The 18615-nt window shown below is 36.2% G+C and overlaps 3 protein-coding genes and 1 long non-coding RNA gene across 8 annotated transcripts; 3 read left to right on the forward strand and 1 right to left on the reverse strand.

Annotated features, from left to right (window-relative positions):
- The first annotated feature begins 68 nt into the window (after nucleotides 1-68).
- On the forward strand, nucleotides 69-7036 carry LOC105693094 (transcription factor SPT20 homolog). 2 transcript variants are annotated; one of them, XM_012412777.3, is made up of 21 exons: nucleotides 69-223; nucleotides 1279-1389; nucleotides 1613-1807; nucleotides 1946-2064; nucleotides 2161-2410; nucleotides 2585-2797; nucleotides 2880-3058; nucleotides 3140-3349; nucleotides 3458-3617; nucleotides 3755-3793; nucleotides 3883-4209; nucleotides 4345-4504; nucleotides 4591-4796; nucleotides 4873-5002; nucleotides 5126-5319; nucleotides 5409-5546; nucleotides 5631-5727; nucleotides 5808-5884; nucleotides 5961-6144; nucleotides 6210-6373; nucleotides 6461-7036. In XM_012412777.3, exons 2-21 carry the CDS (start codon nucleotides 1342-1344, stop codon nucleotides 6617-6619), a joined length of 3249 nt encoding a protein of 1082 aa, XP_012268200.2. In that variant the 5' UTR covers nucleotides 69-223; nucleotides 1279-1341; the 3' UTR covers nucleotides 6620-7036. The 2 variants fall into 2 exon arrangements, with proteins under 2 accessions (XP_012268200.2, XP_048511282.1); XM_048655325.1 differs by having other exon boundaries at nucleotides 69-214.
- A 286-nt stretch (nucleotides 7037-7322) lies between these two features.
- LOC105693096 (1-acylglycerol-3-phosphate O-acyltransferase Pnpla3) lies at nucleotides 7323-14522 on the reverse strand. 3 transcript variants are annotated; one of them, XM_012412781.3, is made up of 13 exons: nucleotides 14090-14522; nucleotides 11763-11875; nucleotides 11564-11683; nucleotides 11132-11320; nucleotides 10950-11033; nucleotides 10695-10871; nucleotides 10445-10620; nucleotides 10124-10237; nucleotides 9703-9860; nucleotides 9535-9622; nucleotides 9348-9441; nucleotides 9030-9228; nucleotides 7323-8937 (listed from the first exon to the last, which is right to left on the reverse strand). In XM_012412781.3, exons 1-13 carry the CDS (start codon nucleotides 14247-14249, stop codon nucleotides 8717-8719), a joined length of 1893 nt encoding a protein of 630 aa, XP_012268204.1. In that variant the 5' UTR covers nucleotides 14250-14522; the 3' UTR covers nucleotides 7323-8716. The 3 variants fall into 3 exon arrangements, with proteins under 3 accessions (XP_012268204.1, XP_012268203.1, XP_012268205.1); XM_012412780.3 differs by having other exon boundaries at nucleotides 7323-8940; nucleotides 14090-14519; XM_012412782.3 differs by lacking the exon at nucleotides 10124-10237 and having other exon boundaries at nucleotides 7323-8940; nucleotides 14090-14516.
- LOC125500972 lies at nucleotides 13332-14237 on the forward strand. Its single transcript, XR_007278433.1, has 2 exons — nucleotides 13332-13509; nucleotides 13715-14237. It is a non-coding gene; the product is annotated as an uncharacterized LOC125500972 (long non-coding RNA).
- Nucleotides 14523-14795: 273 nt separating the features above from the next.
- Nucleotides 14796-18561, forward strand: LOC105693097 (ankyrin repeat and LEM domain-containing protein 2). 2 transcript variants are annotated; one of them, XM_012412783.3, is made up of 11 exons: nucleotides 14806-15102; nucleotides 15544-15887; nucleotides 15964-16278; nucleotides 16361-16513; nucleotides 16584-16816; nucleotides 16907-17054; nucleotides 17134-17242; nucleotides 17432-17479; nucleotides 17548-17656; nucleotides 17730-17861; nucleotides 17926-18561. In XM_012412783.3, the coding sequence occupies exons 1-11, from the start codon at nucleotides 14970-14972 to the stop codon at nucleotides 18005-18007; spliced, it is 1806 nt and encodes a 601-aa protein (XP_012268206.2). In that variant the 5' UTR covers nucleotides 14806-14969; the 3' UTR covers nucleotides 18008-18561. The 2 variants fall into 2 exon arrangements, 1 of the variants encoding a protein (XP_012268206.2); XR_007278431.1 differs by lacking the exons at nucleotides 17548-17656; nucleotides 17730-17861; nucleotides 17926-18561 and having other exon boundaries at nucleotides 14796-15102; nucleotides 17134-17348; nucleotides 17432-17471.
- The last annotated feature ends 54 nt before the right edge of the window (nucleotides 18562-18615 follow it).

The raw sequence follows: 18615 nt of genomic DNA on the forward strand, positions 1-18615 counted from the left end.
AGAATTACAATGCTCCTTTTACGACAAAGGATAAAACCGGAATTTACCTTACTTTCAGCCAGGGTAGCACCCTTTTTGCTAGACGTTACAAAACGTGGCCGGAGTGTGGCGACGAAGACGCTACTGCGGTTTGAAAATTCCTCGACGAGTGGCTATGGTCTGCCGTAATATAGTTAATTTCCCAGTCTGTGCCTGTGTGGTGTTTGTATAATAGGTATAATAGGTTTGTAGTTATTATTTATTTAAAATCAAATAATTTCGCTTAGTTAGATCCGCTTGTTAATAAATTCACTAACTGCCTATAAATTTGTGTAATAATTTATTGATTGGTATGAGGTTATGATAGAATAGTTTCACTGGCTTACATTTTGTCTCCAATGTTTACTATTAGATCTTTAATTCCCACATATTACGAAGGTAAATAATTCATTATTGCAATAGCTACAGTCATTTCACGCTCTACATTCTTCGCTGCCTCTTTTTCGCATACATTTCACATAACCTAATTTCAATGTGTTTTCTTGTTTTGACATTTCAATAGGTACAATACTATCACCATCAACATTCAGTACTCTTGAAACACCGCGCCGCGTAAACTTTCATAAGCGTGAGCAGCTTTCACCATTTTATTTTAATCATAATTGATTTCAGGTCACTTACCAAGTTACCCCCAATATTTTAGTTTTCATTCCATTGATAATTGTCATTGACGAGACATCATAACCATGGGCCTCGGTTATCTGGCAATTCCATCAATCACCCGTCCACTCATTTTCATGTTTTGTTTACATTTAAACAAATGTGGTCTAGGGATTTCCTGATCGCTCATCTTTATAAATTCCACCAATCTTTATAGAATAAGAGTTTGAATAATATGATCAAAAGAGATTGTTTGTTTGATTGGTTTCACTTAAAATTAAGGCAAAAGCTAATAATAGTTGTACAAGTAATAACATCTCTAAAGCTCCTATTCCACCTTAATTTACATACCATGATAGAATATATTTCTTTGATCCTGGAACACTGCTGTGAAAATATTTGTGGCTTGTACTTGCTTATCATATTTATATTTTTGTGACATGTTAAATTTATGTTATACCTTATATGCAGACTTAATTTACCATTGATACAAAAAAACATCGTTTAATCTAGCTTTTTATGAAAGGGAATAATTGACGACTTTTAAATCGCATTACTGTACATTTGTAACAGGTCTCATTGAAGACCACTTACTGGTGGAACAAAAATGTTTTATATGACTAATTACACCTGTTGCAGAATGTAATGACTAGGTGGTGCATGAACTATGACACTGTATGCTAGTAAGAATAAAGAGCCAAAATGATTGGCACAGTGTCCAGCTTGGAAGATGCTTGTCGTCAAGCTCAGGTATGTCATATGATTTGACTCGTGAAATAGGTAATTTAAGATTAATCATAACAGTCTCAAAAGGATATATTTTTACCACCTAGAAGAAACATATTTCAAATTCTATAATGTGTGTGCAAATACTCAAGTCCACTATTACAAGTTCAGTGAAAGAATTGTTATGTAATAGGAAAGATTATTTTTGCCCATAGAGATTGTTATATTTATAGTTATTTCCCAACAGGATATGATCGACCAAGTGCCTCGATACTGGAAGGACTGTCAGACTCAGAGTTGTCTGAATTCAACCGTAGATCAAATTTCATGTGGGAATGGAAAAGAACAGAATCACTCTAGGCGCAGTATTCAATCAAAATTGACAAGATTATATTTCGAAGAATTGTCTAAAGTTCCTCATGCCACTCCTGACTCTGTTCTGGTATGTATAATTAAATCTGAGGTCTCCAAATTCGATGTTTCCGAAACGTGCGTGGGTGCGTGAACGTATCTATGTGTGTGTAGAATTCGCACAACTATTACTTGATTCATCAGAATTCCATCTGTTAATCTTTAATAGAACAACCTCGAGAATGAATGCGATCTTTTGGGTCGGTTGGTGCAAAGAGAAGGTCTCCATACATTAATTGTGAACCTCTACCCTGGCAATAAAGGATACTCATTAGGCATAAGAAACAGGTGATACTATGATGAAGTTTAGCACGTAACTTTAAAAATCTTGTTTTGGAAAAGTGTGAAATTGTTTAGTATAATTCGATCTAATTTTACCAACAGAGAAGCGGAATGCACGTTTGATAAAAATGCATTATTATCCGAGACTCAGTTAATGGGATATGAACAAGGAGAATTATTGTCCCACATAGACAACGGCCAGCTACCTGCAATGCTAGCTGAACAATTAGAAGGAAGTCATTCGCATTTATTTTATGATGGATGTATTATAGCCGAAGTACGAGATTACCGCAGAGCCTTTCCTCACACCAAGGCTGAAGTTCACCATGTTCTCCTTAAACCTACAACACAAGTAAACATTCCAAAAAACAATTTTTCAATGATTGTAGGATTATTATTTACTTATTATCTTGTAGTAGGTCTGTGCTACAAATTACCCAAACTCACATTATAAACCACGTAGTGCGTAAATTAGATTTCTAGTTTCTTCATGAATATTCACGAACTTTTGTTGACACATTATTAGAGCGTGCTCTCAGACGTCTCTACTTTAACAAGCGACGGAGATTGGAGTCACGAAGAGAGATTAGTCTTGGAGTCGCACCTTGTGGCTGCAACACAGGGTCCTCTTTGCCTAGATCCCAGCCCTGCTCCTAGTTTAGCATCGACTCGTATTCGCCAATCCAAAGCTCTGATTACGGATCATCAGTTAATACGCCAGGCCAAAAAGTTTTCCCAGGTATGGTCAATTAACTATTTCGTATAAGGATCAAATAAATCACCAAACGGAATGAACGTGTAATAAATTCAATTCTTTATAGGTGACAGTAAATCGGAAAAGAAAATTGGAGCAGCTAGCACAGCCTGAGGGCCTGACAATACAGGATCTAATGCAAAAAATACGTACAAAACGAGGAATTCCAACAACCACTGCCTGTTCACCACCTTCTCTTGTTAATCCTCCACTTCTTCCGCCAAGTACACCGATTGATGTTCTGAGGTTCGTACAACGATTCCTTAATTGATGTGATAGCTCATCATTGCCAGTAACCCATAGTTTTTTGATTCACTATAAAATTAGATATGCAAAAGCCTACGAGCGACCACGGGAAACACGAGACTGCCTACCACAACTTATAGAAGAATATATACTAGAGACTGAAAGGGGCCAAGGTCGAATATATCATATAAAGCTCTCAATTTTGCAAAGACCATCTAACTCTGAATATCTTGGAGAACTTTATGTTGATCGAGATCATAGAGAGGGAGAAAAAAATGGATCAGCATGCCGGTACGTGGGTTTTACTCTAACGAACTTTACTAATGACCATGAAACAAGAATTGATCCAGAAATAAAAAAATTAACGGCCAGAAATTCTAATAGAAATACTTCAAACAGGTTTAGCCTCGGCACCAGAGCGCAAGCGAACCATTACATTCAGCAATTTACAGAAATATTCACTGAAGAAGGAAGAAAAAATGTAAGGATTAAGCATGTTGTGCCAGGACAGGCCCCTCGCGTTACTTGTACCCCAGGCATGCAACGTGCTCATCAACAGGTATATATTTTGTAACATCTTTCAATATTGTATCAATATTGTTATCATTCATTTAATTCCGAGCCCAACCATGATCATTGTAGATTGCACCGATTCCAATTTTGTACAAATAAAATAGATCTGTCTTACGTCTCTAGGCACAAGCACAAGCAGCACAGATCGTTGCCCAACAACAGGTTTGTAATAATTTTTCGAATGTGAAGTGATTTTCATACAAGAATTTTTTTGTGATCTTCCATTATTACCAATTATCCATGTCCCTCAGATCCTTTCAAGAGCCCAAGGGCAATTGAATACTGTGACCAACCAGGTGGCTTCCATGAAAACTGCCCCCGAAGCAACGAGCTCTAGTCAGGCTAACCTGGCAAATTTGGATCTAACGGTCGGTCCGCATGCAGTAGAAACGACTGCGCCAAGTTCAGTTCCAACTATAAGTAATGGCATGCCACACAATGTCGCTAGTGTTCAAATGGATGCTTCTACAATGTCTAGAGCTGATGTTAATTCCTGCAATGGTTCCGGAATTTTAGTATTCCAGCCAAAGCCTGCTCAATGCGTCAACAGTATATCAGCAACGAATGTTCCCGTTTTGGTATGATTTCTACCCCATGGAATTTGTTCTATTACGGTTACTCCTAACTGAACTTCAATGAATTCCGGAGCAAAATTTTAGTACAAAATTCATTTCTCATTTTAATTTACTGTAAACTTTTCTACTCATTTTCAGCAAGCTCAACTGCAAGCTGGATCTCAGGGTAATATTGGAGAGACATCCAGTCAGAGTCAAGGAGAGACATCGTTCAAAAAGCACTCCACAAATCCCGCAATAAGCGCTCTTGTCACTTCTCTCATGAATTCTGCTCAACAGTTTCAGCAGCAGGCTGCAGGTGTGTTTATATCACAAATATTTATCAATAACTTTGAGTATCTCCTACAAATTTAACACGTTCAAGTAAATTCTATCCATTTTCAGCTAATGCAGCCGCTGCAGCACTCAACAATAGCGCGCAGGCTAGTACAAAATCAAATAACACTGCAATTCTAAGCCTTCTAAATAGCAGCCCTGCCAATATAGCTCAGCAAAAGACGCAACCGCGAAGGATCTCATTAAATACTACGATCCCGCCTAGAGTGATCAGTCATGGCAATGTTATCACTGTTCCCAGTACCACAGGCCAAGTAATTTCATTTATGACTAATTGATTCGTGCACAAAAAATGACTCGTTAAACTAACTAAATTTTGTAACATTTCAGGTGAGAGTAAGTTTCACCTCTGCTTTAGCAGGACAGCTAGCGGGAAAACAAGCCGTGCGATTAGCTAGGGTACAAGATCCTGCTTCTACACTTGGGCTGTCAATGCCAGGACTATCGGCTTTACTTGCTGGTGAGAAATGAACTCACCGCTTGGCTTGTAGTTATGAATTCCAAAACATTTTAACTCGTTCAGGCTGAGTTAGTAACAGGTTGATGCATAAATAAATTCATTTTAATATTTCTTCTCCAATAGGCACTCCATCGGCTGATAATCCAATACCTGGTATTAATACAGCGTCCTCATTACTCGAAAGATTAACAGCCTCATCAAGTCAAGGTAGTCAGCCGTCTAGCCCTATGACTAGTCCACCTCCCACAAACATGAATCTACAGGGAGTTAATCTCACTAGTCTATCCAACTCAATCAACGGACTTCAAAATGTTCAGGTTCGACGACACTTCTATGGGTTTCACAATTACACTCAGGGGGCAACAATCATAGATAACTGAAAGTATGAATCAATTTTCATCTACAGGTGTCTTTTCCCGGTTTGTCACAACCAATTACGATGTCACTCAACGTTTCGGCAGCTACCGGCTCAGTTACACCAACTGGAGTTATTGTGTCCCTTCCGATATCATCGGCTACCAATACCTGCACAACTGTATCCAGCGTAAGTTCATGAGTAAAAAATATTTCGGTGAAAGTTGATAAAAATATTGATCTCCAGTTAAACAAAATGTAATTCGTGTTTTAGATGGTATCTGCGACAGTTGTAACTACTCCAGTATCCGGAAGCACTCCGACGGTGGTAATTGCGAACCCGGCCAACACTCATTTGCCATTACCTATTGGTAAGAAATTTGTTAATGAGATTCACTAATAGACTTTACAGAAAATATTCCATAATCAACGCTTTAAACTTCGTTTTCAGCTCAAATAATACCGTCGGGAGTAAAAGGCTTATCACAACAAAATATACGTAACGCTAATGCGGTGACTCTCGCTCAGGTACTTTGTTAATACTTTTTCAACTCAGCACAATTGGAAAGTTGCGCTACAGCGTTATAATTATCATTTTTGACAGGGAGGATCGGCGATACAACTAGTTGGCTCTCAAAGGCAGCGACTTAATCAAATAACTCGTCAGGTACAGCCAAACCAAGCAAAGCCAACTATCATGCCAAATCAGTTAGTAACTGTTACAAAACCAGTAACTGCCAATCAGTTGATTTTGTCTGGGAACAAACAGGTGCTCACTCCAATCGGAGGTGAGTAACTCTTAGAGAATACACGAGGTTTGATACAAACGAAAAATGTCGTATCTTCATTCTAGCAAGCAAACCTGTGCTCATGGCAACCCAAGCTACTTCCTCAACGCAAGCAGTACCTGTAAACAAACAAACATTGCTAACAAAAACTTTGCACACACGACCTTCTACAGGACAAAGCGTAGCGCAACCTCAAAGCCTTGGGGTAACAGGTTTATCGCAACAACAAGTAAGATTCACTATCTGTGACGTGCTAATTGTCAACGTTTTCATTGATCACATACCTGGAATTACCTCTGAAATGCATTAATTTTAGTTACAGAGGACCCTGGTGAAGCCGGTACAATTACAGCAGTTGCAACAATGTTTGGCTGCTCAACATAAGGCATCTGTAGCAGCTGGTAACTCGCCGAGTAGGACGCAGTTGCAACCGCAACGAAACACGACTTCTACGCCTGGGGAAGACTCTCTCTGAATACGTTCAAATAATTTTAATAAGACGCGTCGAATTAGAATCAAGAAAAAACCCCTCAGCGAATAATGGTGCAAAGTACATGAAGTATATTTTACCTAAGCAACAAATCTTCATACCAATCACGCGGTAGACCAACTCTGGGTATAGTTCATCTATTTCGATTATTTCGTGTAATAGGTATTAAATGTTTTTGCCCAAAGAAGATGATTTGTCTATATGTATGACTCGGAAGAAAACAACAATTATGGAGAATAATCACACATGCATTGTACTTGTACAATAACGCGTCTACACCAAAAATAAGTATTGCATATTTATTTGATGAGGGACTTCAATAACTGTACATATTAGTACATATGTATATGCGATATATGATTTGTTTTATATTAAGAAATCGTAATAAATATTCCATTTTCATTGATGTTTTATTTTTTCGATAAATGTTTTATTTTTCAGAAGATCGACAGTTGTTTCCAAATAGAATGTATCTAGTATTCAAAAGTCCGAAAGCAATCTGTTCTGAATCAAATCTAGATTTGGCACACAATTTTCTTGATTTTTTTTTACGGAGTTTTTGAATTTGATTAAATTGTAGTTTTGCTTTTTAATGATGATAGTCGCTGATACTGTACAGAAATTACGGGATTGGTTTGGATGAGTGTATCTCTCAGAGATCTAGATCTAATATCATAACAAAATCATCGCAAAAGTTATAATTTTTATATGTTCATAAAATTTTGTTTTCAACACAATAAATCTATACAGTAAATATATACTATAACATGACAACGTTCAATATCTTACCAAATCATTTGGAATATTTGAACGTCTTGAAGCGAGTAAGTACAAAGTTTTCAATAGAATATAATCACGAAAATGAAACATATTTTATAATGTCATCTGAGTGACTAATTTCTGAATGCAGTATACCCATAGTTTGAATATGACATGAATCAACAAGAGCATAACTATTTCTTTCATAAAACAAAGTATATACAAAAATTCGATAATTTCTAAGGAATAGGTTTGTAGTAGCAAGTACAGCACTGGATAGAAAAAATAAATTATACTTGAATAGCTAAGCAGGTGATTGTCTATCTCATCTCTATAAAGTAACACGTTACTATTCAATCAACCTCGTAGTGGGTGCAGCTCTTTTTTTTTTTGAATGAATTTCTACCCCATACCAGCAATTGCTAAACGCAATGTCATATGTTCTCACGAACGTATTGACTACATACGTGAGTATAAACCATGGTTTAGTGTAAATATATTATAATACTTTGATATGATACTTATGGACTGGCACTAACTTCAGTTTTTCCACTAGGAATCTGTCGAGGCCAATCAAATCACAAATCTTACACACCCACTCCATCGTTAAGTATGTATAGTAACCAGCGCAATTAAATTATTAAATAAAAATTAAAGTGTACCTAGGTAAATATTTACAAAAGTTATAAAAATGAATCTAACAACCATGATTATAAAACCATTACTGGAAACTTGATATCCACAAAGTAATACGATAATGAAAAGGCTTTGTGAAATTCATCATTGTTCCAGTAACATGAATTGGGAACTATGTAAAATATTTACAGCTTCTTCTTCAGTGCAATTATTGATCGTACAATTCACTATTACAATCTATTATCGAACAAGCCACGGATATTAATGCAATTATTAATTTCCTTCACATCATTATCAGGAAAGAATCGTGCACTACTGTCATTTGGTGACGAATTTTTTCAAATCATTTAGTTCATCAGTTTATTCAGTTCTCTTTTTCTCACTTTCAAACTTTATGTTTCCCAACATATTAAAAAACGATAGATCTCTTTTATGATCGAAACTACAATTTCATTAATCGTGTTGGGAAGTCGTTTGCACTAGAATATTTTTACTAAAATGTAGTCTTTTCTCCATATAGTCATGTGCGACTCTGAAAGTGCGAGCTCAAAATATGGAAACATATTCAAATGCAGAAAAGTACATCAATGTCGCAGCTAATATTGTCAATATAAATAAGTCATGTAGAGCTACAAAAAAAAAGTCTGTTTGGTCCGTTACAATAATTTAATATTCATAATTCTATAATTAAAAATTTGATGTTGATGGCTGATCTACCTCTGGTCTACTATCTGGTGGGCTAGATGGGGATTCGAGATGGATTACAGCACTCTTTCCCATTCCCCATTCACTTTCTGGGTCGGAGAAAATATTGGAGCCATCTTTATCTAGCAAGTCATCTTCCAGTGATACATCAGATAAACCTTCGAGACTGTGTTGATCTTCATCAGTGTAGAGCGATTCTGTCACTACTGAAAATTTTTTATAAATAACTGGTAACCCAACTTCATAACAAATTTACAGATGGAATTTGATTATGAAAAATAGCTCGTTACAATACCTTCTGCCAAAGTGTGCTGGGAAAGCCACGTAGGTTCATCCCACTCATCGAATTGCAATTTTGTGTTAGCCTCGACCTCGTCAGGGCTGAGAATCGCGTGCTTTTCGGTGTCAGTGACGTCATAAATTTCGGTGACCTGCACTTTGTTGTTGTCATCCATGTAATACCAAACCATAACTGCTTCTTGATCGGAAGTGACCTGAAATAACATCACTACATCAGATAGATGTTTCTACAACTATGCGCCAGGCTCTCTTTTTTGTTCAGGATATACAAGGATTAGAAGTGCGAATGTCAGTTATACCGCGAATTATTTACCTGAAGAATATTTTCAAATGTATCGTCAAATCCAGTTGAATCTGCCATATTAACTACACAGTTCGACTTCCGTCGGTAATCTCTCCAAGACTGCCTGTAAAAATATCACACGATCGACATCAGTATTCCAAACTGATCAATCCATAAAATTTTGGGGAAAATTCTTAAGTTCGAAGAAGCTGCTTACCGTTCATCATAATGAAGCCTCAGGTTTAGATTCGTCTTTTGTTTTCTGTAAGAATCTTCAGGATAAGCGGCCTCTATGTCGTATATGTCTGTAAAATAAAGGCCATGAATAATTAATTTCTCGCACTGAATAACTACAAAATTAGCTGTCACACGGTTTGATACATACTTGATCCGTACTCTGTGATAGCTAGCTGACACTTGATTGTCTGTGCCATTTGTTGATGATAGATATTCACACCCGGAACTATGACACTGAGTTGTTCTAAGGCATATTTCACCATGGCTACAAGATTTTTTCTTAGTTTTGGGGCATTCAGAATGAATCTACACAGAAATAATGATCAATCACTTGCAGATGGAAACTTCACATTGAAACAGAAAACTTTTTTCTTCATGTGTTGATCAACGCAGGTTACATACCACCCAGCAGGGAGCGACACATTGCAAAATGGAATATGAGTAAATATAAAGAAATGCTAAAGTACGAATCATTAAGATGCAAATGATGCATGGATTGAAGCCCACGAACAGGAATAGCAGGACAACTCGGGCAAGCGAGTGCAAAAAGGCAAGAGTGCTGGGCTTACCGTGAAGGGGGTGAAAGGTGCCTAGCGCAAACAATCGCCTGCTGGGGGGTATGTAGAATGTTGCCAATTACTTTGTATTCCAGGATTCGACTCTCGACCTTATTACCAACCAAGCTAACAACAACCACATGCATTGTGTTAGAGTTAGTGAGAGTCTTGCAATTCATAAATCATGACAGTAGTCTCTGATTTGAAGACAGTTGATCTTGATACTTTTATTATATATGGATCAAGTAAACGTGCACTATCAATTTTATATATTCGGAGCAGTAAAGATTATTAATTTTTATCAAATTTTATTATGAAAAAAGGCAAACTTACTTGGTAAATGTTGCATAAACTACATCTGCAGGTATTACGTAAGGTAAGCTCAGCAATGATAGTAGTTTTACACTCCGGTGTTTAAAAAGCCAGTTGACTAATCCCTTATTCGCAGAATCTATCGCATCTTGAAATATTGTCATAACTGTTTCTGGTAGATTGGCAACCAATGCTTCCTAAGGTATCAAGTTATTAGTTACAGTTATCAGATAGGCATAAAGATGCAACATAAAAATAAAAACTGACAAACCTGTCTATGCATTTTACATTCTAAACATTCTGGATCATATTCCATGCCTTCATCTATCGTCTCAGAAACAACAAAAGTTGACTGCACAGCTAAACAACGTGTACAATTGATTAAGTTATTTCTATGTAAAAACCGCAATGCATCATCAAATCCTTGTTTGCACATGTTAGAAAGTATCTGTAAATCAAATCACAAATCTTGTCAAGATATTTACTGGAAAATAACGAATAATAAACATGCAGCTTGAATGCTTACCTCAGGATTTGGTGGGAAAAGTATCCTGGCAAACCTATATATATTTTGTTTGGATAGTTCAATGCTTGTATTTGCAACATTGACCTGGAATACAGAAATTCTTTATGCAGTACAGAAAAATTTAGGATAAAAATGAATGCAATTATCTGCATAATTGTAATGGTAAGGCACAGAAAACTTACATGAAATAGTTGCGAAGAAACGTCCCTTGGGCAAATATCACTTTCCCCGCAGAAAGGACTGACTGTAATTGTGTTTTCGTCAAGAGTTGGAAGATTATCACTAAAACCGCCATCCATGTATCTGATTCCATGAAATCTTGGTGGCAGTAGTCCAGAAAAAAATGGTATAAACGAACTGGCCAGCAGCGCCTGTAAATTCAGAGCGTTTCTTATGAAAGTCAATGCCCGATACTAGAGCATCACTTAAGCTATTTTCCATCAGCATTTTAATCTGCCAAAGAATGCCCATAAAAAAAACATACATCAATACTGACGTTATTCGATCAACGAATTATCTAAATGTAAGTCGGATTTCGTTGGGTGCAAAGTCACATTGTGTGAATAATCAGGAAACCAGGAAATCTTCGCTATAAAAGTATCAATTATTCATACCTGCAATAAATCATCTTTAGAGTTGTACTGTGAAACAATAACATTTTTTCCATCATAGACCCTGGTCAATGAAATGTGAAGCTTTCCGCTGACTATTAAGTGTGCATCCTCAGGCAAAAACTGAAAATATTTTGATTAGCTAACTAAACACATGACACAAAGAAAAGAAAGTATATTGAATATTAATGACGATATCCACCTTAGTCAAACCTTCCAATAAAATATCTTGCACATTGAATGAAGGACTGAATGGCCCCAAAGTTCCCTGACGAGCTTCGCGAGCAACTCTCAAGACATTGCTTGTAATTTCCCCTGAAGAGAAAACATATTGATAGCATAACATATGTTTCCATGGCAAACTATAAAAGTCATATCAAGAGAAAATTCTTTTGACTTTAACAAACGCTAGATCTGATCTGAATAATAAAATAATGAAAATTCATTCATCAGCTGCCAGACAAACTCAAATAAAGAGACACTATTTTCTAAAGTAAATAGCTTATTTGCGAATCAAAGTTTTTAGTACACTCAAATTATAAAGCTCACAAATTTGAGTCAAGCTTTGTTTTCTTTAGCCAAATAAATAGATTACGACAAAATTTTATCAAACAAAAACGAAGAAGCAGAATTCAAGTAGTTGCTTACATTTCAACCAAAATTCATATGCTTTCAATTTTGACTGCTTCTTGGTATTCTAGTAATGCCAATATTGAAGTGATGTCATTGTCAATATCCAATGCAACTTATATTTATTAAATATTTATCAAGAAAAGATAATGCCATCAACTGTTGATAACTGCACCTGCATTGTTCTCTAGTGCAACGTGATATACGAACAAATGATATACTTGTACTTCAGACTTTAGACATCAATCATCCGATAAGCTTGCACCATTTAGTAAATGAAAATGAAAAACAGAATTTATCCATAAAACACTAGCGAATTCTTTAAATATAATAGATCTGAGATAAGTCTCTTCCGGTATAGTGTAGCTAACAAATATATCAAGCAATAACTGCGTGATATCCCCTGAACAAACATTTGCTTTGTCTACATTTCCGTTCACGTAAATATATGTATACACATAAGAGCCTCAAACTCATGGCATTCCGCTAAGTTATTATATGTTCAATAGAACAAACGGTTCATGAATATATTATATAATCATTAGTAGCATGCATCTTTGGAATTCTTTTGGGTCAGGAAAAATCCATCAAGGTCATTGACCTGCTTTCAAAACTCAAGGATTTCAGAACAAACTGGCAGTTGATGCACAGAGAAATTTAGGTTTCCAGGTCAACAGATAGATAAACATATAAAACGAAATAATTAATTGTTAGCTAATTAAAGAATAAATACGAAAAATTCAAATCAAATATCATGAATAGTATGCGTTGACTAGAATTACAAGGGTGGCGATTGATCAACTGAGCACAAAGAACTTTTGAAACAAGACAACCTTCTGTAATACAAAAATGTTCGCTTGCTGCCTATCTATCCAGCTGCTTGCCACGACGCATCTCACCAGTGATGAGCAGAAAATATGTATCAATATATGTGTACAGTATCATGTTTTTTTCTATGAGATAGTTTCTCTGACACAGATAAAGTGTCCGAACACTGACACTGGCTACGATAATAATAACTGTAACATCAAAACTGAATCTGTTCGATAATAATTTTATCAGTTGATTAGACTTTCCAGCAATTAGCTAGCAATGTACTTGAGATTTCATATTACATGAATAGAAAGAAGATAGTGTGGCCTATCGTGCGGCAAATGTTGTGTAACAGATCAATTATTATAAGATATGGTACAAAGAAATAAAATAAAAAATGCCAGAACTGTGGCGTAGAATGTTTCATATCATCTGCACAGATTGCTATGGAATGAATTAACAAACAAAATAAGATTGTCATCAGCTGCTACAACAGTATAAGCTAGGTAAAAACTCAATTCTAAATACCATGACATTCAGGGATCCCAAAAGTCACACAATGATTGATCTTGATTCTCTGCACGTGGCTGAACTAGATAAGAATTGTCCTTGACAGTTTAACTGATGGCAATGAATATACTGTGTGAGCTTGCGCAAATAGATAAGATCTGATTAATATGCGAATTCTGATAATATCCCTAATAATTTCAGCTGATAACCGAGGGGGACCAAAGATATAACTTCTACATGAAAAATTGATGACATCAGTGGATTTAATCGGTCATTTTTTAGTTATTAGGAATCTAGATGTCTAATATAAAAGATAACAAATAAAATGCTTCGCATATACGTCACATTGACGCAGTTTTCAAATCCATCAATAATGAATGAGCAAATCACATTGCGTGACTGATTTTTTACATGTCACTGAACTGACAATGTGTTGAGATTTTTATTGTTGTTTTTCTCAAATGACGTATATTATACCAGTTGGCCATGAATTGATAAAATTGCATAATTGTGTCATTGCAATTGAAATATCAGGTTTTGTTTACTTGAGTGAAAGCTCAGTATTGGTAAACTTACCTAGCGGTAAATCGAGAAGAAGACAACAGGCAGCGATAGCTCCAGCAGAAGCTCCACTAATTTTATCGAGAAGTAAATGAGGCGCGTATTTTTTAAAACAAACTGCGACCCCGACGTGATATATGCCGAGGAAGCCACATCCAGCAAATGACAAATTCATTCTCAGCACGAACTTAGGTGGTTGATTATTTATTCTCGTGTTCGTTTTCTGTTTGATATTCTAATTTATTAGTGCTAAATTAATTGTGGTTTAACAAAATTTCTGTCTGTCATGTGAAATAATTGAACAACTTGTTACAATTCTAACCTCCCCGCCAATCGAGGGAACAAAGATAAATTGATATCAGCTTTCCGGGTGTTATTATCACACGAGTAACGCGCAATGAACACTCTCGTAATAGTACTTCCGTACCACCAGCTGTTTTTCGATACACTAAACTAATCTTGAAACACGATTGAAAATACAGTAAAAACTTCAATAGATAACACGCTAGAGATATGACGTATTCGGCTTAGATAACCGACTGAGCTTTGGATTGGCTAGGTAGATGTGGTGTGGTTGACGCTCCGCCCATGAATAGCGTTCGTAAACTTATTACAAATAAGTTAATTAATTTTTGTCCAGTTAAACCATTTGTCAACCACCGCGCAACCCGCTTCTATTATTTTCAAATCCTTTTTTTCATTGCACCTACGACGTAGCAGAGTATAGCAGAGACATGACAGTTCTGTTTCCAACAACAAACTTGCAAATTATCAACTTTCGGTGAACCAGCGCTTAATGTGACTACGCGTGTAAATATGTTTGTACGATAGCCTTCCCTGTTTGGTCTGATACTTGTTGCTGTTGCGTTGTCCTTTTTACAAAAATATAATCAACATGAACAACAGCGTCGATGTATTGCAAGAAAAACATTTGTTGGTGGGTGATTCTAACCCCCATGCAGCTAACAATATTGTTTATTACGGGGTCTACCTACCACGAGAAGACTCCAATTCAACAGAAACGAGAGGTACATAAAGGTTTCAGCATATCTTTTCTTACCCTTGAACAATCAAGGGAACCGCACTTGTGGTTAATTGCGATTATTGATACGCTGTACTGTAAACAAACAGTAGGCCATGCATAGTGTTTGTTATCGCAGAATTTTATCCAGCCTACAACACGCGGTTGTACCATTAATCACATGTTTAATTCAACAGTGAGATAAGGAAGTCTTAGCTTGTTTACAATGCACATGTGCAAAATGTTATAGAGATGATCACGATAGACTGCTAAAGTGTTGAGCTTGAAATCATTTAGAGATTATTTAACTATTGATAGTGTTATCATGTGATTGCAAAAATTATTTGTACATTGACGTCACGATATTACGTTGTCCTAACTGAGCAAACTTGTAATCTAAGCATATAATTGAGTGATATAATTAATGCAAACCATTCCTTTTTTCCAGACCAGCTTCATATCTATACAAATAAATCTGAAGCTTTGAATGTTGTCAAGAAATATAAAATGGGCCGATTCAAAAGTTTCAAAACCTATGTTGAGGCTAAGGTATTCTCTGAACACGGCAATGAGCAGCCATTTTCTTCTGTAATAGACAGCCTTCCAGCATCGGTAAAACGAAGTGATACAACTGTAGAAGAAAAATCCAGCAACTTCAAAGCACCGAAAAATCAAGACACTGTGCGTTTCAGGAAGTTCATTGAGAATGGAGATATAGCTACTGTTAAACAAATTGTTTGGGAAAATCCGAGATATCTAGTTAGCAGTGGTGACACACCTGCTATTCTGCAGGTAGAATATACCGTTTTCACATGATAAAAGTAAAAATTCTTTTGTATATGCTCACTATTAAAATATGTTTCTGCAGGAAGGGTCCCGGTACAACGCGTTACATGTTGCCGTTAGAGTAGCCGGTAAGGTGGACATGTGCGAGCTAATATTGAACACAGTGGGAAATCCTGACTTTGTACGATTATTGGATGGAGAAGATGATTATTCTAACTATCGATATCGTGCTCGAATTTTGGTAGATTTGTACTTGAATACTCCGGATAAAGGTCTAAACGAGACACCACTTCATTTTGCCGTAAAATTTGGACTCAAAGAAGTTGCTCAACTCCTGGTATCCTATCCACAATGTCTAAAAACAACGAGAAACAAATATCATCAAACTCCAGCGGATGTAAGGCTCAGTCATTGAAGATAGTACATGTCGACAATTAGATTCATTATTTGTTTGCTATTCTCAAAATTCATTACTTTAGATAATATGCAGTAGAAAATGTCAAGAAGATGAAATTTTGAAAAGGGAAATACTTGCATTGTTGGATGAACAGTTTTATGTGCCTGTGATAAGATCTGAGGATAATACAACCCAACCATTAATTGGTGAGCTCTTTTCACCAACGCGTCCACTGGTAAGTCTCTACCAATACTAGCTCCAATTAGCAATGTTAATTTACTAGCGATTTACATCATCCGTTGCAGACTCTAAATACAGATCCAATAAGCCCACGAGTTGAAGTCTCTGCCTTTGCTGGACCTATGAATAAGAAACAAGCAGTTGAATTTAGAAAGAAATGGAAGACCCCGCCGAGAATACGAAGTACCCCAACTATTGAGGACATTTCAATGGACGATTCTTATACTTTGAATAGCCCCACGTCAAATACTGTGTACCGTCTGCAGGATACAGAAAAGGGTCTTGAACGTGTTGGTAGGTTAGTACTGTATGAGCTACGCCTCAGTTGTAACTCAACACGTGTTCAATAGTCATGAATTTGTCCGACATATTTCTATCAAATTTCCAGAGACCTTGCAAAGGAGTACCATGTGTCATGGAAAGAGTATTGGTCTTTTTTGAACTCCTTTGCTGATTTGACTAGTAAGGATGGATTGTTGAAGCTGGAAGGATTTCTTGAAAAAAGATTCAACTATAGTTCACAGCATATGATAGAGGTAAATTTGTATTTATTAATGAATTCTTGTTTTACAAAACGAAATTTTTTTACACTACATTGATTTTTTGTTCTCACAGAAAATGGAGAGTGAATCCATAATAAACGGAAGTACAGATACATTTTCTGAAATGAATGCTCTGTGTACGCAGTTAAGTTCTTCCTCATTGGATACGGCAGATAATCAAGGTTCGAATGGTATTAGTAAGGCCACTAAAACTTATGATCCATGATAAAATTTGCAACGTTTGTAAACACACTTACCATATTGACGTCATACTATTGCAAAATATAAGTAAATAGCCGATTATGTTGCAAACGATAAAACTTTTCTGACCCGTCAGTTAATTCTATTTTTGATGTTTGATTCGATTACAGATTCTGTGCAGAGACGTTTGTTTGATGATGATAGTACAAATGAGAATGGTGAGTGAATCACGCTTGTACCTTAATTTTATGCAAATTAAAATTACATTTTTTTATGCTTGTTGCAGACGAGGAATATGAATTTTACACCCCGCCATCATCACCATGCTCTATGTGCAGCAGTTCTGACGAAGACATGTGTGCTGCTGAACAAGGAGATATGATCTTCATTCAGGGGTACTAAATAATACATACATTGGTCTTTTTCAATCTCGATAACATATTGATTCAGATAATATGCTCATTTCAGGCAAGCCCCATCAAAACTAGATTACGCAGTTTATCATGCCATCTTTTCCGTTGATATAAGCCCAAACTCTTATCCAAATATTTATCTTTGGCGTCATCAACTGCGACTGGTTATGGAGACTGAATCCACGAGGTATGATAATAATATCGATTAATTCTATACAATTTCGTAAACAAAAAATTTTATAATTCTTCAGATTCAATACCCCACTTGTTCCACGCAGAAGACTACTAATGACTCCCTCGCCAAATTGTATAAAGACCTTGGAGTATAATTGATGACATCAAGATCTATAAATCATTTGTTCTCAAAAAGTACAAAATGGTAATTGGGGGAGGAGTTTTGCAAAATGGAAATGTTTAACTGCAACGGCATAGGCATGTGCGAAGGTAGTAATACCAGTAATATGATGAAAAGTACTCGCCAGCCGAGGGACATTTTATTGAAATATATCGATATTCATAAACTAGGTAAAAGATATTGCTGGATTGTCTGGTAATATTCAAAAGTACAAAATAGGTGCTCAAACGAAGGTACCCCCTACCATTATTAAACCAAGGGTATTGTTGCCAATCCTGTACATGACAGGAACGTGATTTAACATTAGATAGAACTAATAATCACCAAGATAGTTTTATGTAAGATTTTACACACTAACATTGATGCAAATGAGGAGTGATATCTGAGTCATTTGGAATCGTGAATTTTAAGTGGCATAGCTTCCAATTGACAGGGTGAACTAAAACCATAAACATTTTGCTTATACCGTGTATATCGCAGAGTGATGATATTTTGTTTGCGCGTATTTTAATAAAAGACTTATATCTTGTTACTTATATTTTTTTATCAATCTTCAATTCATTGAGTAAGTTAAACAATGCAGAAA

This window comes from Athalia rosae, chromosome 5 (genome assembly GCF_917208135.1).
Source record: "Athalia rosae chromosome 5, iyAthRosa1.1, whole genome shotgun sequence".
In the NCBI taxonomy this organism is placed as follows: domain Eukaryota; kingdom Metazoa; phylum Arthropoda; class Insecta; order Hymenoptera; family Athaliidae; genus Athalia; species Athalia rosae.

Coding starts and splice junctions, on each gene's coding strand:
- LOC105693094 (XM_012412777.3), top strand. CDS start 1,342: ATGATTGGCACAGTGTCCAGCTTGGAAGATGCTTGTCGTCAAGCTCAG. Junction 3,794..3,882: donor AGATCGTTGCCCAACAACAG/GTTTGTAATAAT, acceptor CATGTCCCTCAG/ATCCTTTCAAGAGCCCAAGG. Junction 4,797..4,872: donor TTCCCAGTACCACAGGCCAA/GTAATTTCATTT, acceptor GTAACATTTCAG/GTGAGAGTAAGTTTCACCTC.
- LOC105693096 (XM_012412780.3), bottom strand. CDS start 14,249: ATGAATTTGTCATTTGCTGGATGTGGCTTCCTCGGCATATATCACGTC. Junction 11,034..11,131: donor TTTCTTCGCAACTATTTCAT/GTAAGTTTTCTG, acceptor TCTGTATTCCAG/GTCAATGTTGCAAATACAAG. Junction 9,623..9,702: donor TATCACAGAGTACGGATCAA/GTATGTATCAAA, acceptor TTTATTTTACAG/ACATATACGACATAGAGGCC.
- LOC105693097 (XM_012412783.3), top strand. CDS start 14,970: ATGAACAACAGCGTCGATGTATTGCAAGAAAAACATTTGTTGGTGGGT. Junction 15,103..15,543: donor CAATTCAACAGAAACGAGAG/GTACATAAAGGT, acceptor CCTTTTTTCCAG/ACCAGCTTCATATCTATACA. Junction 16,514..16,583: donor TTTCACCAACGCGTCCACTG/GTAAGTCTCTAC, acceptor CATCCGTTGCAG/ACTCTAAATACAGATCCAAT.